At 37.7% G+C, this 27182-nt stretch overlaps 2 protein-coding genes across 2 annotated transcripts; both read left to right on the top strand.

Annotated features, from left to right (window-relative positions):
- The first annotated feature begins 9396 nt into the window (after positions 1-9396).
- Positions 9397-11777, top strand: gdf3 (growth differentiation factor 3). The gene is made up of 2 exons (XM_007252046.3): positions 9397-9771; positions 10884-11777. The coding sequence occupies exons 1-2, from the start codon at positions 9501-9503 to the stop codon at positions 11702-11704; spliced, it is 1092 nt and encodes a 363-aa protein (XP_007252108.3). The 5' UTR covers positions 9397-9500; the 3' UTR covers positions 11705-11777.
- Positions 11778-13005: 1228 nt separating this feature from the next.
- Positions 13006-19586, top strand: bmp2a (bone morphogenetic protein 2a). The gene is made up of 2 exons (XM_007252060.4): positions 13006-14254; positions 16814-19586. Exons 1-2 carry the CDS (start codon positions 13903-13905, stop codon positions 17677-17679), a joined length of 1218 nt encoding a protein of 405 aa, XP_007252122.1. The 5' UTR covers positions 13006-13902; the 3' UTR covers positions 17680-19586.
- The last annotated feature ends 7596 nt before the right edge of the window (positions 19587-27182 follow it).

Genomic DNA, 27182 nt, shown 5'->3' with positions numbered 1-27182 from the left:
AGTGTCATGTGGCCACAATGAGCAACAATTTTATTAAAAAGGAACCAAGGCTTAAGTACACTTGTTTGTAATGGTGCGGCAGAAAGGTATGTAGCAATGCTTTAGGTTAGATGTAAGAGGTGTTCATTCATTTTCAGTTCTCCAAGTGAAAACAAACAGACAAAAATGTGCATAGATAGCTCTAAATGTTCTTTAGCACCCACCAAATTTATGTTATCGATTATACCACAGTTCTATTATCGCTGTTTATTAAAAGAGTTTGAGTTAAAGAGGATGTAAAAATATGTTCTGTTTGGTTATAAACATTCCAAGTTAAAATAGTCCCATTGCTGCTCTGTTTGTAGCTGCACTGTTTGGTTTGTAAGCGCTGCATCGTTGCTAGGTTACCTGTATGTGGCGGAGTAATACATGGAAAGCTTCGGGTACAGTGCATTACCAGCTGATAACGGAACTCATGGGGGGGGGGGGGGGGTGTTTAATAGGGATTTTTAGCTCTTAATGAATGGATCGTAAATTCATTTAATATTTGTTACCAATAAAAACCTACTGATATGGGGCAATTTCATTAAAAAACTGTGTACATTTTAATTGTCCTTGGGGGTTTTCTCAATATTAGCACTCCCTTATATATCTCTAATGACATCCCTGCAAATGTGTAAACTACATTTTTACTATAAAAATATTGAAACAAATCAATTCATTTTAAAAAGTGTTTCAATACACTGCTTCAAAGTCATATCAAAATAAAAAAGGCATGTGACTCAAATCTTTTTGCATGTTTTGGTACACGCCTAAGAAAGAGCAAGTGAGTGATCTGAGATCAGAATGTTTTGTCCACAAATGTTTTTAGATGAGTGTTGAAAATTCTAGTGTCTGATCTTACAACTGTGTGTTTCATCAACATGACACACAACATTATTACACCCTCATACACTTAAAAAGAGATGCAAAAAAATGTATTTTTTTTTTTTTGTGTGTGTGAAGAAAAATCTATTTGGTTCATTTGATTTGATCTCCCAAACCCCCACTTTTGCAATTACTAGTAAGTTGCTTTAGAAGATAAATCCCACTACAACATTTTTCTAATCATGCTTTAAAAAGAGCCCCACCATATAGCTTGCATGGGGCTTAAATAGCACCAAACAGGAAGTCCTGTGATGTCACTTCCAGCTTTTTTGGCAGGAAACCTGTCCAGAAAAGTCCCACCAAAAAAGTCCTCCTTCATACTTGATGGCAATGGTCAAAGCCAGATCTGCACCAAGAGCTCTTAGAGCTTCCAGTACGGCTCGGCTCGAACCTCCATCACTCAAAACACACAGAAAACAGACATCCAGACTCTTCTCTGTGCTGGCACCAAGGTGGTGGTATGAACTTCCACTGGTTGTCAGAACAGCAGAGTCACTCGCGGTCTTCAAACGTCGACTGAAGACACATCTTTTCAAAGTTCCTAAACTAATCCAAAAAAAAAAAAATAAAAATAAAAGGTTCCTAGGGTACTAAACATGATCAAGCTCTGTGTATCTCTTGATCCTAGTCTACAAACTAGCTTTGGATATTTGAAGTAACATTGAAGCACTGTTGTAAGTCGCTCTGGATAAGGGCATCTGCTAAGTACCTTAAATGTAAATGTTAATGACAAACACAGATCAGAGATCTGATTTTTCAACCCTCATTTAGAAACATTTGTGGACCTGCACTTTTTTAGGTGTGAACAATGATGCAAAACATGAGAAACTTTCAGAACTGTATGATGTAACAAACCCTGTTTTGGGACGGTCACATGGCTTTTTTTTTTTCATTTTGATACAGACTTTAAAACAGTGTATCAAAACTAGGATTTAAATAGATTAATTCAGTTTAAATCACTATACTATATGAACATATAGGGACACTTGCTTATCCTTTTTTTAAACCAAGAATAAAGAGAGTTCCTGCTTTTGTTGGAATAACACTGCAATTCTGCACAGTGCGGACCAGAGTTTTTTCACAGGGGTATAAAACTACTCTTTCTAGTTTTTTTTCAGGAAGTCAGTAACTATTTCCATCAATAAATAACCTCTTTTTAAGGTGTGGTGTTTTTATTGTGTTCTGCTTGTCATTTAATGGATGGGACTGCACCATTAATGGCTATATTTGTCCTGTAAAATGTTTGCTGAACCCTTGATGAGTATCCTGGAATGATTGCAGAAATCCACAAAATTCCACTGGGAAGTCGGAGCACAAGCCGCAGAGATCGATGACGCATGCATTGACTGTCGCGGCTTTGGTCCAGTGGCTAAGCCAACGTGGTGAAATATATAAATTGCTTGTCCGGCCTTCAGTTTGAGGCATGCCATTCCTTCCTTTCTGTGGAGCCACAGGCAGGGAAGCTGTTTCCTTGTCCTGAAGAGCAGATTTGCTGCAACCCTGCTCTTCAAATATGCATGAGTATTAATTCCTTGTAATTACACTATGGCTTTACAATCATATTATACATAAAGATAATTACACATAAAAAAAATCAAACCCAAGATGCATGAAAACTGTGATTAAAATCCAGGGTTATTCCACCAAATATTGATTTCTGAACTTTATGAATATAAACTTGTTTTCTTTGCATTATTTGAGGTCTGAAAGCTCTGCATCTTTTTGTTATTTCAGCCATTTCTCATTTTCTGCAAATTAATGCTTTTAATGACAATATTTGTAATTGTAACTTGAATGTCAGTAGTTTATAGAATAAAACAATGTTCATTTTACTCAAACTTATACCTATAAATAGCAAAATCAGAGAAACTGATTCAGAAACTGAAGTGGTCTCTTAATTTTTTCCAGAGTTCTATATGGGATCATTGGGACACCAGCTTTGGCAGATTACGAGTGTGCAGGATCTACAGGCCCAGCTGCAACATCTGTAGGCAAATGTGCTGCAAGATGCCATATGAAAAGTGTGCCTCCATGCCCAAATGTATCTCTCATCTTGTATGCAGGCTGGATGTGGCCCAATAGGGTACTAGATTAGACCTTCTGTCTTTTGAACAGTTGTCCTGTAATAAACATATCCTTTTGCTCTCATCATTTCATTCCAACAACCTCAAGAACTCCTCCTTGGTGGGTTAATTTTTTTTGTTAACGAGTGTATATTTAACAGATATCCAGACATTTTTCTTGGAGAACTCATCGCTCCATTCCTATTGCACCTGTTGGTTCAGGGCAGTTCTCTTTGGAAGAGTAGGTTTGTAAAGAACAAAGGCCGTATTCATTGGAGCATGCAGTTTGTTGAACATGTCTTCTTGATGTTCCCAAGCTTCTGGAAACAGACTGATGAATAATGAGTTCAAATGAAAAGCCATGTTGCTGTTCTAAAATATGATTTATGAGGTTGAGCAGAAACATTGTTAACAAAGTGCAGCGGTCCACGAACACAAACAGCCCAAACACGTGTTTAATTAGCCGTCTGTTGGCTGGAGATACTGCTGATGTTCAATAGGTTGTTTTCGTCTTGTAGATGTAAGTGATAATTGTTTCCTTTTCATAAATAATGTGAGGTTTTTAGAGTTTTAGATTTGCCAGCAAAGTGTTTTAAAAAGAGCAAGGTCATAGAATATTTAAAGTTTAGTATAGCATTTAATAAACCATTTAAATCTAAAAATTCAGAGTAACTGTACATGACAGAAAGGGGATTACAGCTTTGTTTATATAATTGTATCTCTATTTTTTTCCCCATTTCCTCCCCAATGTACTTAGCCAATTACACAGCCCATTCATTAGCCTTGTGCTGCAGATATTACCCTATGGAGGGATGTGGGGAGAGAGCACCACCTACCCACCCAGAGAGAGCAAGGCCTCTCTGAGTCCTTTCTCAGGGCTCCGCTAGCAAGCTACATGAAGAGGATTCAAACTAGCAATCTCCTGATTATAGTGGCAGCGCTTAGCCTGCTGGACCACTCAGAGCCGCCAGTATTCCTGAGTTGACCATCCCGGCAATGTTTATATTCAATCTAATATATTCAATCTAAAATTCTGAAAACAGAGTGGTTTCTTAAATTTACTGAATGAAAATGCTCTCTACATTTTGCAAGAATTTCATAAAGGAACAGAATAAACGCAACAAAAACATAGTAGTTTATTTACATTAACCTGCATTGAACTCAACATGCTTGGAGCAATTACACATTCTCACCAAAGAGGTCTCTAATCCTTAAATGTTACAGATTGTTCCTTTAACCTAGTTTTGGTACAGTGTGAGTACAGAGTTCAGTAGGTCCAACTGAACTACACTATACTAAGATATAAGAATGTAACTAATTCCAGTTTCTAATCTTTATCAGTTGCCAAGATTTTTTTTTTTTTCTGGGAGAAAAATCCTGAATTGTACCTGATGGGCTTCCCCTTCTCCACGTATCAAGGAAGTATTGCTGTCAGCTCAGGTTCTGTGGTCACTAAGTCAACATATCAGGTGGCAAAGAACTCTGCATAATGTAAAAGGATTAACATATAAATAACAACATGACTATCTTTTGAATGTGTTTATCTAGTTATTCATGAGCCCTGTTAAAAATCCCCTTTACGCACATCATGTCATTAAAGGAAAGGAAATACAACTCATAAACCCATGAATGGATCAATGAATGTCATTGCAGGAACCCTTTTAATGGGGATTTTGGTAGACCTGTCACAATAATTACACTATCATATTGTTGTATAATATATAGACATAACCTCAATGATTCTTCCTGACCACAGTATGACCTATTGTGTTTACTGAGGAGAAAGGAGATCACATTAACAGAAATGAGGGGGAATGTTGACTTTGTTTAAAAATATTTAATTTTAATTATGTTTTATTTATTAAGGTTATCAGAATTTGATTTTATATTCGAATTCCGCGTTATTTAGTTTAATTAATAGCATTTTCTATACAAAACTGACAGATAATTAGATCTGGACATAATTCACATAATTAAACTGATTGACTTGCCATTGTAATTGGCTCTTTAACTCAGTTTGATTCAGGTTTGCTCAAGCGCTTCAGGTGTTTGAAAATCTAGGTTTGCCTAAAAATAGAGGGCTTTTAGAAAGTAGAATTGGAAGCAGGAATGCAAAAGATAATTTATCAATTTATCTCAGAGTAAAAGTACTGATCTAAGATTAAACAGTAAGCTGTTTAATAGAATTCAGTGAACTTTAACTGATCCCAGACCAGCATTCTTGAAGTTTGATAAATATGAAGTTTAATAAATATGAGACATGTGCAGAAAAGGCTCATTTTGAAAATAAAAACTCTGACATAAAAAATTATGAAAATACAGAGCGTGTCTTACTGTACATGATTATACTGAACATGATTTGCAACTGTTCCTGCTAAGTCCTACTAAGTCACATGTGGAATATCTTTGTGTCTAAATGCAGGCCCATCCTCCTATTAAGAGTGTAAATGCAATAATTGTTTTTAACACAAAATAATCACGGGACAAGGTTTACATCCATCCACAGTCATGACTTAATCCTGATTTAATCATGCGAAATATGTTGAACCCTACACAGAAAGAAGTCAATATCAACACATTTGTATTTGTTGAACTCTCTAAATTGTTAGGGCTAACACTAAAAAAAAGAATAATTTTGAAGAAGATTAGTCCGTTGATATTACTACTTATTATAAGATTAACATTTAGGAGAGGTTAGCGTGTGTTTTTAGTTTGTAATACAGGATATAACATCCCTGCTCACGTCCCACTAGTATATTTTTCGATTGCATGGGAACTTTAATCCTGCATTGCATTATCAACCAAGATGCTAACTTAATCTTTTAGCCAACAACACGTTGGCTAGGCAAACAACCATTATGTAGAACAGAATGGAATACCCATTGGAAGCTAGCCCTGGTGTGCAAGACTACACACTGATGGTAAATTAGGATTGGGGGGGGCACGCCCATTATGCAAATAATATGTTTAATTGAGCAGAGTTGGGCATTATTTATTTGGTTTATTTGGGGTAACACTGAAATATTCAACTCTGTGAAATAACTCCAACACTGAACACTATTTATATCTGAATTAGTTAAAATTACACTTTGAAAGTAAAAATCAACTCTCAGCTGTCTGACTCTGTTTAACTCTCCAGTTTTTGCTGTGTAAATAATGGTAAAACAGTGAAAAAAGTGTTCTATCTGAATTCAGTTCTGCGTTTTTCTGTCCTGCTGGTGTGTCTCAGTGTTGGTCAAGATTGCTATCTTCCTAATCCACCTCCATGGCTGACCTTGCGTTAAGGGAGCAGACACTAGATGATTGTTTGTGCCATTGATGTAATGTCTAGCACGTCTCCACTCTGTAATTGAGTGAAGTACTGGTGAGGTCGACAGACACTGAGAGCACAGGATGCATATTCCATCGTCATGTGATAGCTAGTTTGATCTGGGCTTGAATTTTTTTTGCTTCTAGTAAAGCATTTCATCCTGTCATTAGAAATGTGTAGTGTAGCTTAACAATACAGCCAATATAGTAAATACAATGTTAAGGAACAGAGAATTCTGTATGTGAAAATAAGCATATTTGGGCTTTGTTACATTCATGCATGTATTTAATGTTTTCTGCACTCATTTTGAAACATGTAATGTCAATGCAGGTAATCTAGAACGAATAATATGTATTATAAATAGAGAACAAAATAGATACCATCTGATATTAGGGACAGTAGACCAAATAATTTAAGCAGTCAGTAATATTACACCTCCTAAATAATATTCTTGAAATCAACATGTCTCATAAAACAATACACTTAATTATAAAACACAGTATTTGCTTTAATGAAGGGAAAACATACTAACCAGTTTTGTAAATGCGAAGAATGTAAAGAACATCCTGTAGATCCTAGCTTATCTTGTCACAGTCAAACAAAACTCACTTCAAAAGGGTTTTTACTCCACACCATTTTACTGCATTTCTATTGGCCCATTTATCATAACATTTTGAAATAATAATTTTTAAATAATAACTTTAAAATTATTGAAAATGTCAAAATGTGAAAAACACTACAATTTGAGATACAGTATATAATATATTCTATGATGTTTATACTACAAAGATATCACAAAGACCAAATTACTAATTTTACAGTTGTTTAAATATTTTTATTATGGATAAAACCAAAATAAAGTGAATTAGCTTATTTTCATCATGGTCAGGCAAAATGAGAACTATTTAAAATTATTTAACTTTAGCTGATTTATCTCCACAGTATGTTTAAACATCTCCCTGATTGCAATTCTTAAAAAAATAATTTTCACATCACTGGACCTATAAAAAAACAGGGTCTAACACTGCACTAAGATCTGGAGATATTTCATAGTGTGCTCAGAAAACAGTCATTAAGTAAGCATTAAAAAGGGGGGCTTTCTGTAGCATGATATCAACGAATCCACCATAGCAGTGAATACATTATCCTATCAAGTGAAATACGAGACTTTGAGAATATCATGACTGTGACTTGGTCATGACTAAGGCCCACTTCTTTTTGTACAGGCCTTATTCATTGTATCTCTGAACATGGACCACAACGTTTTTTGTGGCTTCTGTGTTTGAAACTCTATCTAATGCGAGCTCATGAGTAAACTCGGAACACAAAGTGAGACTGTGATAAATGAAGAGGTGGGTACAATATCTTGTTTAACGCTGCCCATATTTCACCCCTGCCTTGTCTGTAAGGACTATTGAGACTATTGTGTTCCTTGTTACACTGATATCAGTGCAAAACCAAACCACACAACAGCAGCAACAGTGTATAAGCATTCTGCAAGTCAACTCTTCATCATATCAGACAGCATGTATCTTTTCAGGATGTGTGAATAAAGCTGGGGTTGACTATATTTTAATGTTTATTAATAACAAAGAACAGCCTTCATACACAGGTCTCTATATATCTAGATCTGATTTGAAATATGAATAACAAAACAACTGAAACACAAACTTTTACCCACTTTTCAAGGCCTGTTCACAACTCACTGGTTTCTATTTTTCACTCAGTGCTATTCAACTATTGGAATGTAGGCATAGAGTTCAGCCAAGAAACTTATCAGGAGCACACTAATGGATCAATCTGTTGTGTCTTGTCAGAGCTTTTAGGATTGCCTCTTGGAATGTTTCTGATAAAAAAACATTGTTTTTCCCAGTCCGAGAAAGGATGCAGTAAGTAGACATGAGGACAAGCATGAAAGGATTTCTAGTAAACAGCAGCTTCCCACTCAACACCAAATGCCTCACAACATCAGGCACAAGGCTTCAGACTAGGCCCACAAAACACTTTAGCTTTAGGTTTGCATAACATCACTGTCACACTAAAAACTCTCTGTATCTCTGTAACTGTCAGCTTTACAGGAGAAAGAAAAATCCCAACTCTCAGTGGGACTCAATGTAAGACAATTTCATTCAGAGCAATTTTGGAGCATCTCTATTGGTCCATTCATCAGGAACATATGGGAACATATAGGAAAATAAAGCCAGTTTTACAGCATAGGGTAGGTTTTTTCCTTGATTACCAGCTTTTTATCTAAACACCGTAACCATCAAAAAAAAGCTGATACCATTATTTTTCACAAGCAGGTTTTGCTAGCATGACAATTGGTCTACAAGCATAAATTATCATCTTACAGATATTACATTTGGAACAATAAAGACATGTTATTTAAAAATGCTGGAATTGTTATGGTAAGACAGTTGTAAAACAAAAAAATAAGCTATTGTAATTGCTGCAGTTCCCAAATGTATAACGTAATTTTTAAAGGAATTGTTGGTTAACAGATACAAATCTGTCTGAAAAAAAATATTTTCAAAACATCTTTATTGACAACATTAATATTACAAAAAATGAATGCAGTAATAAGGTAATTAGAAATTTTCTCTGTCAATGGCAGCAGGCAACAGCAGAAATGTATTAACGTAGTATTGGTGTGCTGAGTATCAAAATATAAAACAACACTTTACCAACAATTTTATTTGTATTATTAAATGTTATTTTTAAATATTTTTATTTCTTATCATTATCTCGTGGTACTCTTGCTGTTGAAACAACAATAGACATTACCATATTTCAAACACATTTCACCCTTGAAGGTTGGTTGTTTGCCAGCTGGGAAGGATAAAAAAGTTCCTTATTCCTAATGTTGACCTAGCTCTCTCAGTTCTCACAATGAAACCAAGAATAAAGGTAAAGCCAAAGAATAAAGGTAGCCAAGGTAAAAAAATAAAAAGGATAAACTAATTAGACCTTTACTCTGTCTGTCCCTGTCAAAGCAAACTGGAAGTGATGGGCTAATTGGATTTTTTTAGCTCCGTTCACACGTACCTTCAAACGCTCCTAATTTGCACAACAATTCAATTTATTCCTTGTCTAATCGTCGCGCCTTCGTTGTCTCGGCCAATCAAACGTCAGACCGCACGCAGGCGCACTTTTTAAATGATTAATCTGGACGCCTGCAGCCGGCAGACTCGTTAGCGTTCTCTGTTCAGTATCTGCTCACTATGGCGGTTTTTAGGCTTTTATTTCTGTCGTGTTTCTGCTCGTTTGGACTTATTGACAGCACGGAGGACGTGCAGGTTCAGGAGCAGCTGTTTTTAAGTTCTCTGGGTCTTTCCAGTCGGCCGAGGCCGTCAGCTCGGGGTCCTGTGCCCTCACTACTGTGGAGGATCTTCAAGAAAACCGACGAGAAGCGACCGGATACTGACCCGGATCCGTGCACGGTGCCGGAGTACGGAGTGAGGGGCAACATCGTCAGATATGTCCTGGACCAAGGTGAGCTTCCTGCCCCTGCCCCTGCCCCTGTTCTCACCACAAACCTCCCTGTGCCCCATTAACCCATCATTAAAGGAGAACTCCGGTGTAAAATGGACTTTTGGTTTAGTAAAACATGATAAAAAGTACTTAACATTGATGAATAGCACACCTCTGCTCTCCCACAGCGCTCCGAGATCCAGAAATTAACAATTTGTCCAAACACCCTTCAGACTGGGTGACACGGGGCAAAATCTTCCACAATAAATCGCTTTTTCCACCGTTATCATGGCTCAAAGAAGCTCCACAACTTATTGCTAGAATCCGGAGAGCCCTGACATTTAAAACGAGGCATTAATAACTTAAAAAGTAGACAAGAAGCTTATTAAAAAGCACTGTTTACATCCTATAACCATAGCTTAAGCTCTGCATAGCCTGCCTTCTGGCGCCGGCTGCTTTGCTATGCGGAGTGTGTGTGTGGATATATGTATGTTTTAAATCAAGTTATTTTATTATTTTTTTTATAATAAAATATATATATATAATTTTATTTATTTATTTTAAATTCTTAGTCAATTTCTATTAGTCTAGTTCTTTATATATGTGTATAGTTCTTAGTCAGTTGCTCCTCTAATTGGTTTACTTCTTGAATAGGTCATCAAATATTGCTAAAATGATTTTATTTACAGATGTATGCAAGTTTAATCATTCTTGTTTTGTTTTAAACTTTTTTTTATATATGAAACATGTGCATGATTACTGGTATTTGTATCATTTATCATACATTATAAAAAGAATAGCAAAGATAAAAAGGCATAGGAACATTGTATTGTTTTTAGTTTGTTTTTCCACTGTTGGTCAGTAAATATTCTGAGAAATACAGGATTTTAAATTAGTTTGAACCTGGAGTCTCAATATTTGCTACAATCCCTAGTGTAGCAGGGAGAATTGGTTTGATCACCTAGCTAGCCAACCACATCCTGCTGGGTTAAGAGTCTTTAAGCAGAATCCATATACTTTGCATTTGCCTACCTGTGTAACATGATATAAATTATTGGTGTTTGTTTATTTATTTATTTTTATATTTATTTATTGAATAAATATTGAACATGATCTGTTATCTTTCTCAACAGGTAGACTCATTTCTGACTCAATCAGCCACGGTGTGGAGAAGCATCTTTTTTTCAACATGTCTGTTCTGGAGGATGTGGAGCAGCTTTCTTTTGCCCAGCTTGAGCTGAAGTTCAAGCCAGACCTTTCCCACTTGTCCCACCAGGTTGGTCAGCATACTTTCAGCATGCACCTCTACAAGGTCTTGAGGACCTCACTGAAAGGCATGAGCCATGACTCTAGCCGCAGACTGCTGCTCTCCCAGTCTGTTCATTACACACACAGCACTACCGTCCACTTCAACCTGACCGACCTGGCTGAATGGTGGAGGAAGCCAGGCAAGAACTTTGGGCTGGTGCTTGTTCTGCAGTCTACTCGGCTAGACAACCAGCTGGACCCAGTGGACTATGACTCTAGTTTTGTGGGGGTCCCTGAACTGGTCACGTCACTGGTGGTTGTGTCTCTGAACCCTTACCAGTGTAGATCGAGGAAGAAGAGAAGTGCCTACTATGTGCCTGTGAGCCCCAGCAATGTGTGCAAGCCCAGGCGCCTCTACATCGACTTCAGAGACGTCGGCTGGCAGGACTGGATCATCGCGCCCCAGGGCTATGTGGCCAACTACTGCCATGGAGAGTGTCCTTTTCCACTTAGTGAGAGTCTGAATGGGACTAACCACGCCATTCTGCAGACCCTGGTCCACTCCTTTGACCCAAAGGGGACGCCTCAGCCCTGCTGCGTCCCGGTCAAACTGTCTCCTATTTCAATGCTTTACTATGACAATAATGACAATGTTGTCCTCAGGCATTATGAGGACATGGTGGTGGATGAATGCGGCTGCAGATGAGCTACATTTTTGTTTGTTTGTATTTTACGAATGGAAAATAATAAAAACTTGCCTTTTTTTAAACAAAAAATAACCTACCTTGTTTCAGATTCTTCATCCCATTTTTAGACATTTGTTAATTTAAATCCAAGGTTCAGTCAGTCCAATAAGCAAAGGTGGCAAATAACAAAATAAAAAAAAAACTTAAATTGTTTTTGACAAGTTTTACAGAGATTGCATGTTTGATTTATTAATTAATTTATTTTAAATTGCTGCTTTTATACATGCATTTAGGCCTCTTACTGTGTGCACTGCTGTTGGTATGGCCCCTGAAAAGTCTCAGTTTACAAGTATACCAGTACAGTTCAATCACTCGTGGTGTTTTCAAATCTATAAGGACAACAATGACTGTCAACACTGTCAAAAGTTTTCTGAATAAACTATATTTACCACCAGTAAATACCTAAACACCAACACAGTTAAACAGGAGAGGATTGTTTGTTAATTTTAAGTGGGTGGAGTACATTTTTAAAAGAGCAAAATAGAAAAATAGTGAACTTTAGTATTTTTAATTGTTTAATTTAATTCAATTGAGCTCAAAGTGTGTATACATTTATTCTCATTTTTAATAAAAAGGGAATAAAAAAAATTAGAGGCCCCTGTTTAAAGACATGCTTTTTACTTGAGTAATACAAATCATACTTCTACTATTTTTACTTGCATACATAAAAGTACAAATATTCAATTTTATGTACTTAAGTATGAGACTTGGCCACCTCTGCCAACAGAAAGAAAAAAGCTGAGGGCCGTTTCTGTTGGGAATCCTCAACATTTGGACCGAAGATGAATAATTGAGAAACTGAGGTTTGCAGTATTTTGAGGCTTGAGGATTAAGGAGACCAAAATGATCACTGGCCCTCCAGGACCAGGATTAAAGAACCCTGCAGTGGTGCTGTGCTGGTGTGGGAGATGTACTTCTCAATTCCCTCCACTGGTTGGTGCTCTATAACCAGATTTGGTCTATTGTAGTGGAACACAGCAGCAATTGAGTTAGTAAAAATAAATATTTCTGGCTGAATTCTGCTGTATTTAAGGTAGGGTGGATTTTATGATCCTAAGGCTTTATATGTAAGCTGTATTTTTTTGCTTCTTTTTAGGAGAGATAATGGATCATGAAGGGAGAGGAGGGAATTTCATCAGTCATCTCATGTGTTGGATGTACCTGTACCGTTTCAACCACTGGGAACCCGAGCACCACACCATTATTAATCCTTATTTGACAGCATGGATAGGGTGGTGTTTGATTTTCTTTTCTTTTTTTTTTTTTTCTTCCTTCTTTTCTTCTTTGCTCGCTGTGTTCATTCGTGACATCACTGAGCCACTAAAAGCCACATGGGCAGAAGGAGAGAGGAAGAGAAGGAGAGAGAGTGTCAGTGAGAACAGTGCGCACACCAGACTCCACCAAGCTCTCTCTTTCTCTCTCTATCTGTCTATAGGAGGAAAACCAGACCTTCTGCTGCTCTTCTGACTTGACTTCAGGAGGTCCATGCGTTTGGGAAGCTCTCAGAGATGGATGTTTTGGATGGAGGACCCTGAGATGGAACCAGCAATGATTTGAAAGGAAGTAGCCAATTACTGGTGCTGGGCAGCTGAGTTCTGAAGAGTTTGGAGTTCTTCTGCTGGACTTTCTCCTCTGGAGCTAGCAGTGCGTGCACGTAGTTAGGGCACGCGCGTACGCACACACGTTTACGCGCGCATACTGCATACACCCACCACAGCACTCAAGGTCTCAAAACACAGTTGGACTCGATTGGACAAGGTGGTGAAGGTAGACTACAACTTCTGGTACAATCTGGATTGATTCTTCAGTGGAGGCTTCTACATCTTATCTTCCTCTACTGATGGACAGACTGCGAGTGCTTGGTTAGAACCTGCTGAGGAGGTTCTCCAGTTCTTTATCTGGGACTATGACTTAGGGTCCCAACCGTCTACGATACGCTTGCGTGTTAACGTCCAGCAGACGTGAGCAGGATGAGGTCCAACTTTAGAAGCTAGAAGAAGAATAATAAGAAGAAGGACATAAAGGAGGAGGAGGACCCACAGTGACGGACATGGCTAAGTGGTACCGGAGACGCCAAGTGGACGCGCGCCTCTGCCCGTGCCCGTGTGATTAAGCGCCACCAGCCCCCAGGTCTTGACCGACCGGGCGCTGGGTGACCATGCGCTCCGCCGCGCTGCGCCGCGCGCTGCCCCTCCTGCTGCTGCTACTGGCTTACGCGCGTCTCGGGGGCTCCGCGGGGCTCGTGCCCGAGCCGGGCCGCAGGAGATACGCTGCGCCCTTGTCGCAGGACACCCTCAGCACCTTCGAGGCGCGACTCCTCAGCCTCTTCGGCCTCAAGCAGAGGCCCACCCCCAGCAGGTCCGCCGTGGTTCCGCGCTACATGCTGGACCTGTTCACTGCGTACTCCGCCAACGCGGAGCCAAAGCACGGCGCGAGCAGGCGCGCGCTCGGGAGAGAGTCCGAGAAGTCCGCCAGCCGCGCGAACACCATAAGAAGCTTTCACCATGATGGTAAGCGAGCAGAAATTGAAAAAAAAAAAAAAAACTATCGCGTTAGTGTTAATAATATAAACAAGGTCAGTACAATACATTATATTTTCATAGGGATCAAGATAAAAGTGCGAAAATAATAATTGCATCAAAAGAGAAAGCTCTACATGCTGCATACTAGGGCAGTACGATAAATCATATTTTTATTGTTATCATGATATGAGTTTCCATGATAAACCAAAAATCCCCAAAACTGCAATAATTGAAATCAAATTGCATTACATACAGCTCAGGACAAAATTAAGAGACCTCTTGTGATGAGTTTCTTTGATTTTACCACATTAAGAACCTCTGGAATATAATCAAGAGGAAGATGGATGATTACAAGCCAACAAATTAAGCTAAACTGCTTGACTTTTTGCACCAGGAGGGGCATATAGTTATCCAAAAGCAGTGTGTAAGACTGGTGGAGAAGAACATGCTAAGATGCATGAAAACTATGATCAAAAACCAGGGTTATTTCACCAAATATTGATTTCTGAGCTCTTAAAACTTTATGAATATGAACTTGTTTTCTTTGCATTGTTTGAGGTCTGAAAGCTCTGCATTATTTTGTTTTTTTTTCAGCCATTTCTCATTTTCTGCAAATAAATGCTGTAAATTACAATATTTTTATTTGGAATTTGGGAGAAATGCTGTCTGTAGTTTTTAGAAAAAAAAAAACAGCAATGTTAATTTTAATCAAACATATACCTATAAATAGCAAAATCAGAGAAACTGATTCAGGAAATCAAGTGATCTCTTAATTTTTTTTCCAGAGATGTTTATGCAGCAGAGAGATCTCTTTATTCTGGAGACAAATTGTATAAATAGATAAATTGTATTTTTATTGTTATCGCAATACAAGTTTTTTGGATAAACACATCCAAAAAGTTGCAAAAATGCAAACTCAAACTGCATTACCTGTGCAGCAGAGGGAGCTCTTCATGCTGCAGACTATGATCATGTGACATAGCAAATTAAGGTGGAGGTAGAGCTATAAGATAAATCATATTTTATTGTTTATTTATTGCTAAAAATGCAATAATGCTTTTCACATTGCATTACCTTCATTCCTCACAAGAGAGAGCTCTTCACACTGCGGACTATAATCATGTGACATAGCAAATTAAGTTGGCGGTAGAGTGAGGTCGAGGTCCATGGTAAAGATACAAACACACCAATCTAAATTACTACTTATCCTGGGAGAAAATAGGTAGAGAAAAAACTCATTTTGTTTATGGAGATGTTTGCGCAATCTTGGTTGTGCAGAAAACGCAGTGTCCTCACTGAAAATAAGGAACAGGTGTAGCCAGCCAGCCAGCCACCAACACCAACAGGGCAGGAGAAGGAACACGGGCAGCACATTCCTGCAACCACTCACAAACACAAATGTTCTGTTCTGTTCTGCTCTCTGAACACCTCTTCCCAATTCTTAGCCCAGTCAGGTTCTTTAGCATGCATAAATAGAAGACAAAATTATATATAAGGCATATATACGTATATACATAAATAAATATTAAAGTGACTGCACAGTTCAAACATAACTGTGTAATAAGAAGAATAAGCAGTTTGCAAACAAGTGGATATTTGCCATTAAACCATGCATTCATTTTACTTTCTGCAAATGTATTACCTAGACAATCCATATAGTCTTTCAATTAAAAGAAAGGCTTAAGAATTGTTTTTCAGAAGTGCCTTTGAACTAAATGAAATAAAAGCTTGATTTGTTTTGATCAGAAACATCTGAAGGTTTCGCAAACCTTCGCAAAAGAACACACACTGTAAAAAACGAAAGTTTTAAAATCCACTCAAATTTGAAACTTTTTAGATACACAGTCCTTTAGATACAACTGTGCCTCTTAAAGTAGGTAAAATAATCAGATAATAGTAGAGATATGTTTATTTAACGAAATGTACTTATGAGACTACCCTTAAAACACATTTCTGCCTGAAATAATCTGAAAACAGGTGAATATTATTTGCCTTTCAATAGAAATGCATTTGTCTTAATATTTAATATTGTATTTAATTACTATAGCAACTTAAAATAGTTACATATGAGTCTCTGAATAAAAGAAATGCATTTTGAGCTGAGGAATTACAATTTGGAAATGTCTTTGAACCAGTTTTGGTGGATTTGACACAGGGAACATGGAGGAATTAAACATTAGGAGTCCAGAGGGAGGTCAAGCTGCATTTGTGTTATTGTAATGAAGATAGTGTCACTAGCAAGAGGTCACGCTTTCTCTGTGACTGTAAACACAGACTTGGGATGCACTGCAAGAACTGGCAAATATTCAAAGTTCCTGTAATTAAGTGCATTACTTGAAGGGTCTCAAATCACCTTGTATCTCTTTGTTTCTTTGTATCATGAAGACAGATTTTTATATGTATTTCTTAATAATTTGAGGCAAAAAATGATGTGATATTTCTCTCTCTTTCTATCTTTTCTGTTGGGTTTTATTTTAGTAGGGCCTTCATTATAAGATAAATAAATATTAAACTTGTTTTCATCTCTTTTTCCTCCATATTTTTCAGAATCTACAGAGCAGCTGTTGAGTCATGGCAGAAAGACGACTCAAAGGTTCCTCTTCAATCTGAGCTCCATCCCTGGAGAGGAGTTTGTCACTTCAGCCGAGCTGAGGATTTACAGGGAGCAGGTCATGGCGGCCACCAATAGCAGGAGCAGCAGCAACAGCAGCAGCCTCGCTGGGCGCCATCGCATTAACATCTATGAGATCATGAAGCCTGGGCGTCCTTTGAAAGAGCCCATTACGAGACTCCTAGACACCAGGTTGGTGCAGCACAGCCTGAGCAAGTGGGAGAGCTTTGACGTAAGTCCGGCCGTCTCGCGGTGGACTGCCGAGGACCACGCCAACCACGGCTTTGTGGTGGAAGTGGTTCACCCGGAAGACGCAGACGGGGACTACAAGAAGCACGTCCGAGTCAGCAGATCGCTGCATGACAGCGAGGACTCGTGGCCACAGATGAGGCCTCTGCTGGTGACGTTCAGCCACGACGGGAAAGGACATGTGCTCCACAGCCGGCAGAAGCGGCAAGCGAGGATCAACAAGCCGAAGAAGAAGCACAAAGCCAACTGTAGGAGGCATTCCCTCTATGTGGACTTCAGCGACGTGGGCTGGAATGACTGGATAGTGGCTCCTCCAGGTTACCACGCCTTTTACTGCCAAGGAGAATGCCCCTTCCCTTTGGCAGACCACCTCAACTCCACAAACCACGCGATAGTACAGACGCTGGTGAACTCAGTGAACACAAACATTCCCAAGGCCTGCTGCGTGCCCACAGACCTGAGCCCCGTGTCCCTGCTCTACCTGGACGAGTACGAGCGGGTGATCCTGAAAAACTACCAGGACATGGTGGTGGAAGGCTGTGGGTGCCGCTGATGGACCTTAAGCAGAGACTTTTTTTTTTGCGAAGACACTTTATGACCCAGTACTACACTTTTATTTATGCTAAAGTAAAAACACATATTTTGGAAACAAAGTATATAAAGCTATATTTATGTCCATTAATGGGAAAATAAATATTTTTAATTGGAGTTCAGCTAATGTATTTTTCTGATGTACATTTCAACTAGTACAGTTCCGCATATGAAGTATACAGCTCAGATTTTTTGTTTTTGTATTTATTTCTAGCATAACCACTTTTAGGGAATAGTTTAAATAGTTTATATATCTATTTATGTGTACTCAAAGCAAAAATATATATACATATAGATGTGTAAAACATCCACAACACACCGTACCACCATAGATTGGTTTATGTGTCTCCTATCATTTCTAGAGTGGAAAGCAAGGCTTGTGTATTGTGAGTTGATGAAGATTTAAACCTAATGTTAAGCGTTTCAGTGACAGTCCCATCTGCCTTAATTTTTTTTAGTGTCACATGAAGCACTGAATAGGTTGGATTTCCAGAGAGAGATTAAGCCTAGTCCTAGACTCTAGACCTAGTATCTCTTCCAGTGGAGAATCCCCATTCACTGTGCTGTATGCTCTGCGACTAGGCTTAATCCCTGTCTGGGAAACCAGTCCAATTGGTTCAGTTAGTTGAGTAATCCAAAAGCATGCACTCCAGTTGGGCCTTTCCTGCAGTGAGAAGCAGTGGTGAATGTGAATGCACTTATCTAGAAGCAATGTGACAGGTAGTTGACACTGAATGCTCAGGAACTTTGGAACTGTTGGTGTGCGTGAGGTCTACAGTGCGAGCCTATGAAATCTATCAATAGCCTTACAGACAGTTACTATATGTCCTTCTCATTCTGATGCATGGGTTTCCCAAAGGCTAATCCATTCCCCTTTATAGACCCAATCCCATTTCTCAATTGTAACCAACCCCTTGTTTTCACTCTTAAGTGTTGAAATCCTCCCTCTAAGAAAAGGGACACTGTGATACGTTGTCAAAACTGTTAGCGATGCTCTGAAGGCAACCCTGTCACCTGTTTATGGCCACTCCTTATTCATTTGTGATAGGGAGCTGAAGTTAGCTAGACATTCACTATTTTTTGTTCAGATAATTTGCCTGTTCCACCGTAAATCATGCAGGAGCCGCAGTTGTAACTGAATGTAACTGCTGCATCATTTAAGGTGGAATGTGAAATGTATCTGAACTATACTAGCAATGTTTATTCTTGTTAATAAGAAAGGGTGGTTATCATATTTTTGAACAAAGAAAGCACAACATTGGTGGGTCTCTTCGGTCACTTGTGCAGCCATCTTGCCTGTGGATTTTTTATTGTAACAAATTGTTTGGAAGAAAAATCAGGAGGGCCATAAATAAATAAATGTAGCCATAATGCTTCACCCTACTCCCCTATCCCAACGAGAATTGGAGCTCCCTAAACCCCTAGGTGTGATTGCACAAAGTGAAAGGGTAAGTGGTAGGGCAAAAGTTTGAAATGTGTTTGGGCCATAGTGAAGTCTTAGTAAAGCCTCCCCAGTCTCCCTAAATGAATCTATATTGTTCACAAGATGGTAGAAGAGTTAATTTAATGCCCTGATTATGCCACGAATGGTTTTGCAAGGGTTGAAAGGGAGGGGGACACTGTTAAAGAAGCAAGGTTCCTTGTCATTTACTTGTCCAAAATATTCTCATGCTGCTGGAGGTAAAACACTATAGCATTTAACCATTTCCCAACATCTGTCCTGATTTTTTTTTTCTTTTTTGGATGGTTGGTTGTTTTTTTGTTTTTTTTTTACTTGTTCAAGAAAACTGGTGCAACCTCCCACTTCTCATTTACTTGAACTCAAATGTCAAAAATGTATGAGAAAATAATAAACAGCTCTTGTCCAGAGTCTTTACCAAGATTTATTGGTGCTCAGCGGCAGTAAAGGTTGACGTAAATATGTAGAAGAATGTTTTGAATTCTACAGAGAGCACAGGAAAGATGGCTAATAATACTTGGCTGACTCACTCTATGGAACATCAATGTTTCTTATTGACAGTAAAATAAAAGTAAAATATATATATTACGAAACGAAATAAAAAAATTCTACTTAGTAAAACAAGACAACTCCACTTCCCCATTGGTTATAAAAGCAAGTATATGGGACGTTTCTGTATCTCAATTATTGCTTTTGTTAAAATGGAACATGCTCCTCTTGACTGGGTATTAAACATCTTAGCATACACTTTTAAAAAGGTGCTACATTGGGTTCTTTAAGCAGTGTTATAGCCCAGTTTGGGCCTAAGTGATACTGCTAGGGGCTGTTTGCTAAAAAAATATATATATATTTGAGTGGGTTGAAGGTTGAGTGAAATGGCCCTCAAATAATATCATAATATTTCAGGGTATTTTTGCGATAATTCTTGGTGATACGAAAAAACTCTATTCTTTATTCTTTAATTTCAAGAATTTCAAGATTATTTCACTGTAACAAAATAAATATTAAAAGTTTATTTACTATACATATAAGTTTCATGCACTCAGTAGAATCAAACAAACAAAAACAAATCTTTAAATCTTTGACTATTTTTTTTACTATAAACAGTAACTTACCAAGACCCTGATTTTGTGTAAATAATAAGAGTATAATAAAATAGCAGAAACAAAAAAACAACAAAAATAGACCACAAAAGTAAAGTGCAGCATATTTAGTGAATGCATATTAACTGTAAACAAACAATTAAAAAACAAATACAGTATACAGTAGCAAAACAAATAAAAAAATAGACTTTTAAGAACATTGATATTATCACAATATTACGTTTTTTATCATGTCAAAATCGTTTGCAGTATTAATGTGTACGATACAATATGGCACATCCCTAGTGCCTTTTTATAGTGTATTTAGTATATTTCATTGTATGTATGATCAACACATTTTATTGTATAATGTATAGATTTTCTAACACAATATACACTATAGTATTAAAAAATTGTTACCCGGACTTATTTGAGCAATTAGATTTGCATCTGTTTTAAATGGACTGGATTGGCCTCATTTATATGTAATCCTGATACTCAAGGTACATGAAGTTACCAGTTTCTAAGCAGTTGTCTATGGTACCAACAGTGGTCCATATAGGCACTTGCCCAAATCCCTCTTTGTAGTGCACTCTATTTTTTTAAGAGTGAATGAGTGTTTAAGGAAAGATGTTTAAAGTTCACTAGAAGGTCAGTAACAGTATGTAGCTGATATCTCCGGTACGCCGTGCAGCACATGGTCACTCCTTCCGCCTTCAAATCAGAGTGTATGGTTTACAGATGTTGAGGAACTGACACACCCTACCTATCAAGGTGCAGGCTGGACAACCCACTGTGTACACTCAGCATCTGCTGGAAACGTGCTGCTCTCTCCAGCCCAGAATTAAACCACTGGAAGTGATGCGTGACGTAACTGATTGATTAGTAAGTGCTGTAAGGAGTTTGATCGGGGTCGTGAAACATGCATTACTGTTTTAATGCGCTGAATGCCTGCAACATTCCAGAGATAAGGTGGTGAAGATGGCCATCTTTATGGTTCATAATTTGTGTTGAGACTATGTTTAATGGCTGAGATAAGGGCACAGGAACTTCCCAGCTGCTGCTCAAAGAGCACTCCTCCGGTCTGATGGCACAACAGATAATCATCTGCTTTTATTTGGTCCCAGGCCAACTTCAGTGGGAACTGTCTGCTTCTCATGCAATGTTATTGCCCTGACCTGAGGAACAGAAATTTTAATGATCTTCTATGGGGAATTCCAACAATTTTCCTCCTTATTTTTTCAGAATATCTAAGTAATTTAGTCATTTTGATGTAAACAAAGTAGTTCAGAGGGGAAAAGTACTGGATTCCTTACTGTGGCAATGGCAGAAACTGGGGTTGTGGTGTCTAAAAATAGTATATTCATTTGATTTAATTTTCTCTTTTAAAAAATTACATCATACACCTCTTAATAACATTTTTACAATTTATCTACTAAATTATATAGATTGTGATAGATTTTCTCTCTCACTTGACTTGAATCATTCATTATTTAACAAAGTCTTCTGGTCAGCTCCTTAGCCTTAACCCTTTCAGACCTGAATAATCTACAGTAATGGGGAAAAAATGTAAGAATGTTTTTTTTTTGTCTGTAATGCACAGAATAGAAGACACTAATATTATACTGTAAAATCTACATAATAAATTAATCCAACTAACCAATTAATCCAATTAAATAAAATATAAAAGTTTTTTTTATTTCCATTGCATTGAAAGCTTGTGTGTAATAATTTATATTTCATTCTGACTTTTTGATTTCATAAACTATCCAAATTACAAATGATTAAAAAGTGTTCTAAATCACTAAAATTAGTAAACATTAGCTGTTACTTTGCCTTACTGTTTTTTTTGGTGGACAACAGCTCTCAAATAGTGTTATGTGCAACGAAATATCTTATAATAAAGAAATTACATGTCCATTGTAATGGATACAGGGTCTAAAAGGGTTAATCTACTGTAGGTATTATTGTATAATACACATGCCCAGGACTAAATGCTAGTCTTGACAAATTCTGGGCCCAATCTCATTTTACCACTTAGCCCAATCCCTATGTTTTGCATGTTCATACCTGGGGTAGGATGTCTCAATTTCAAAAGACATATGATGCCCTAAAGTTAACTAGTTAACCAGCAGCTAGGTTGCTGAACTTTAGCGCTTCATCGCTACCACATCAGCCTGGCAGGGTAACCTATGGACCACTGCTAGTAGCCTGATAATGAAGCAGTATTATTTATTTATTTATTTATTTATTTATTGTTTATTGGCGAATCTCAAAACCTTCAAGAGTTGTTCCAATTCTTAGAGGAAGGATTTCACTCCAAAACAAGGGGTAGGGGTAGAAAAGAGAAATAAGATTGTGCCATTCTTAATAGTTCCTTAATAGTTTTTGGTTGGGACATTGCACTACATTCAACCTGCCAGACCAAATCCATTTTTTGTCATTGTATCGAGATTGCTTTTTGATAGTCTGGAGATAATTGGATACAAACTACATTTAAGGTGGTTTGAAATGCAACTACAATTGGACTTGAACTGTTGCAGTCTGGACACTCTGGACTCTCAAATCCGATCTGAAAGTGTATGTTGCGTCACTTGTAAAGCAACAAACAATGACTACATCTAATCCATAGAGATATAAGTTTAGGCAGAAATCTGATTTGCCTGCAGTTTGAACACAGCTGTGGTTCAGCTGAGTTTTTTTTTTTAGCTCAAAGAAGAAAAGGCTCTTCACACTTGTTCATTTACAAAAAATGACTCTTCAAAAGAAGAGTTCATTCGAGCCCCAACCGTGGTTCTTCTGTGGCATTGTTCCAAAGAGACCTCTCTTGCTGCTTTTCATTTCCAAGAGTGATTAGAAGTGCCTCCTCTCTCTTCCTTTTCTTCCCCTCCACCTTTCCTTCTTCCATCTGTCATGTGACCCAGGGCTGCACATGTGCAGAGACCACTGGCCTTGCTGGAGCTCCAGCAGGGCCTGATTTTGGGCACAGGAGTTTGATGGAGGGAATTTGTCCCGAAGCCTCTCATTTAGCTCATAACCATGAACCAGGATCTCATCTGGACTGCATTTGCACCATAGGGGCCTGACCACAGTGCAAGGAAATCATAGACCCAAAATTGCTGCGCTGCAGAGGCAGTGGCCAAATGTTGGTATTTTTATTTACTTCAGGAGGCAACAAGTTAATTTATACGCATGCAAGCGCTGGGCTTGGAGCGCGGCACCAGAACAACATGGCCTCTTGCCGGTGAGGGTATTAGACCCTTGCTAGTTTAATTGTTTGTTTTCATTGCTTAAGTGTTTAAACTTTGCATGAGCCAGTGAGTGTGGAAACTCCTCTCTCATTCTGCATTACAGGCCGCTCTTGCAAAAGCTCCTGCCTTACTTCACTCGGGCCTGTGCACAGCTGTGCTTTCAGTAGAGGAGATTGCTACAGGCCCTTCAGGTCCATTGACCCTGTACAACTCATAGTTCCATTACATTCGATAATTGCTGCCGTCATTCACAAATATATAGCTGGTCTTTTCTGTGTATGTAATTACAAAGGCTGCTCTAGCGTTTGTAGTTTTAACTGGTGGACCTCAGAAATGTGGTATTCACCTGGAATCTAACATCCAAAGCCAGCGGGATTCGGACGAGCTCCTCTACGTCCTTCAGCCATGTCTAAGTCAGGGCCTTCAGCCATTTTGTTCTGTTGTAAACTCTTTCTTAGAGGAAGCCTTCAATGGTCCCCTGTTTACATTCCAGTGGTTGCAGTAAGGTAGCCGGTTTGCTAAGCGTCGTCTCCAGGTGCAGAGAGATTGCAGAGGTAATTACAGAGGAAATTCCCTAACCATAGTGACAGTACCTCTATGATGAGCTCTTACTGTGTCATTTACCTATTCTCCCACATAAGCCCTCAAATACCATCCTTCACATGAGTCAAAGCCTCTTGTGAAGATGCGTGTTTGCTTGCAGAACACACCCTTGAACTTGGGCTACCTTCTGCAACGTCTCTGCAGAAGGAATTGAAGTAATGACAGTGTTTCCTAATAGAAGAGGGCTGAAAAAGATTGTACATGTAAAAGCAAATGAAGAATGCCACAAGATCTGGACGGATTCTCTGCTTTCTTAAAGTGGACATCTGCCAGAGGTTTATAGATGTTTTTAATGACTTGCTATTATTGTTTTATGCTTTATTGTTCAAGCTTCACAGCTTGTTCACAGCTCAGCAGCATTAGCATGCTGGCTACCAGCCTCATCTACACTGTAAGACCGGATAAGTTGAATTTACTTAAAAAAATTGAGGAAACCGGTTGCCTTAAAAAAGTTAAGTAATGGGTAATAAAAACTTAAGTTATTACAACTTAGAACATGAAGTTATTACAACTAAAGGGGAAGTTGATTTAACTTTTTTTATTTTTTTTATATCTTAACTTTTTAAGGCAGCTGGTTTGCTCAATTTTTTTAAGTAATGGGGAATGAAACTTGAGTTAACATAAATTAAAACATCAAGTTATTAAAACTAAAGGGGAAGTTGATTTATTTCTATAAGGTAGGCCAGGAGGGAATGACTACACACTGATGGTGAGTGTTAGTCAGAAACTGTTGGACACACCCAGTATGCAAATAGATTGTGACAGAAGCCAATGGAAAAGAAGCTGCCAATGGCAACAGACTAAACTCAGTTATTATAAGTTGATTTAACTCAAAGATCTCAGTTTGAATGTTTATTTGCCCACAAATGTTTAACTCACTCATTAGTTGAGTATTGTTTAGAAATATCCAATTTTATGTAAAACAGACTTAAATCATTTGAGTTCAAACAACGTATGGGTTTACAGTGTAGCATCCCTACTGGGCGCTAGCACATCAAATACACACACTCTTCTCAAAATTGCTACTGGAGCATTAGCAGGACCCAGCGAGCTTAATGGACACTTGCATTACCTTTGCATGTCCTTTACCTCACAGGGTTACATAACACATGATAGATATCACATTTTATGTATTTTACAGCACCTTCTTAAAAAAGAAAAAAAATGTATTTAAGGCCCAAACTGCCCAGCTAAAAAAAAATTGTTGGTTAGTATCAGTTCCAGTTAACATTCAATCCTATAATGTTAGTATTCATGTACCGTTCCTATATGTTCTGTGTAAGCTGGGCCCCCTGTTAAAACCAATGACGGTCTGGCAAAACTAGAGTTTTCTGTTTATTCATGTTCCTAATAGATGTGGGCCTCAAAAAGTGATTTTTAGACATGACCTGAATTTGCATAGTTGGTTAAGTAAATAATTCCGCCCCTGTTTTTTTTTTTTTATCTGAGGGTGCACAAGAATTCTCTGGAATTTTCTTGTTAAAACCGCTGAAGTTTTCTCCTAGGAACTCTTGTGGCTGCCACCAGAGCCCACTACAGGGGTTTGGATTACTGAGAAAGAGTCGTATCATTTGTAAAACCGCTGAATAAACTACTGCTTTTTACAAATCTTGTGCACGCATATACAACCAATGCACAAATTTAGTTCAATAGATTTTTATGAATCTATTTCCCTCATTAACACAATACAACTGAATGCAAATATTTGGACATATCTCTTCAGATGACATGTTTTGTTGATTTTTTTTTTTAAGAATTTAAGCATTCTAAGGTTTACACTGTACTTTTAGAAAAAGCCCCTTTAAATGTTATTTATTACATTCAAACAGCCATTTAAATGCAGAGATGGTTATTTGCCTGGTAATATGGAAATTGTCTACACAAAAGGAAAACTTCTTGTATAAGTTTTCACTATGATTTCACGATTTGTTTGAGTCAGTTAAAAAAAAAAAATCTTTTTAGCTAACAGACAATGTTATAAGAACATTTTGCAACATTTATAGTGACACACAAAATCATTATTTAGACCAGGTACTGATTTTAATTGATTAGCTCTGGGATATAAATGCAACTCCAACTTACATACTACATCAGCATTCAGGACATTTCAGGACATTTCTAAAATCATCTTTTGAGACCCCACCTCTATTATAAAAAAGGCTACGCTAAAATATTTCCATGGATAAAATCATTTTGACCTACTTGCTCCATAATAGTGCTCATTGCTTGGGCCCATGTGAATGTGTTTGCTCTCATAATAGAATACAAAAATCCAGCAATCAACAACTGCTACATCAATTTCCAGAGGTGGAAAAAGTACAGAAAAATTGTAATTAAGTAAAAGTACCTTTACTTTGCTAAAATTCTACTTAAGTAAAAGTAAAAGTACCCATTTAAAAATCTACTCAAGTAAAAGTAAAAAAGTACTCAATTTAAGATTTATTTTGAATAAAAGTTACATAATTACTTTTAATTATTTGATGTAAAAAAGTAAAAACAAATCATAAATTAAATAGTTTTTAATGAACTATTATTCCACATAATAATTTGGACCTTTCAGGCAGTATTTGTTCAGACCAAACCATAAAAGTGTTACTCAGTAATTGGGAGTTTTCCAATGTAGCAAAGTAAATTACTTGTGTCAAAATGTACTTGAGTAAAAGTAAAATGACCTATTTTAAAAACTACTTAATTACAAATTACTCATAAAATCTACTTAACTACAGTAACTTGAGTAAATGTAATTCATTACTTACCACCTCTGTCAATTTCAGACAGAAACGTATAACATCACATATATAACATTATATAGATAAAAATGTTTACTCACACGAATGACCATTTAAATCACTATTATACCACTCTAGCTTTGGGCATTGATTCTGGGCATTGAGCATAGTGACCTTGGGGTAATCCAGTATATACAGTATCTTCTTCAGATACTTGTTCTTTTCTATTGTCAAATCTTTTCGTATGTAGATTATGGAGGCTGTGTGCGTGTCACTGAATTGCTTGTGTCAAGAACGGGTGCACCTTAAAGTGGCTGAGTTCACAAATTAGAAGGAGCTTC

The sequence above is a fragment of the Astyanax mexicanus genome, chromosome 14 (assembly GCF_023375975.1).
Source record: "Astyanax mexicanus isolate ESR-SI-001 chromosome 14, AstMex3_surface, whole genome shotgun sequence".
NCBI classification, from domain to species: Eukaryota; Metazoa; Chordata; class Actinopteri; order Characiformes; family Acestrorhamphidae; genus Astyanax; species Astyanax mexicanus.
The sequence above is the reverse complement of the archived record's forward strand: the minus strand, read 5'-3'. Positions and strand labels throughout refer to the sequence as shown.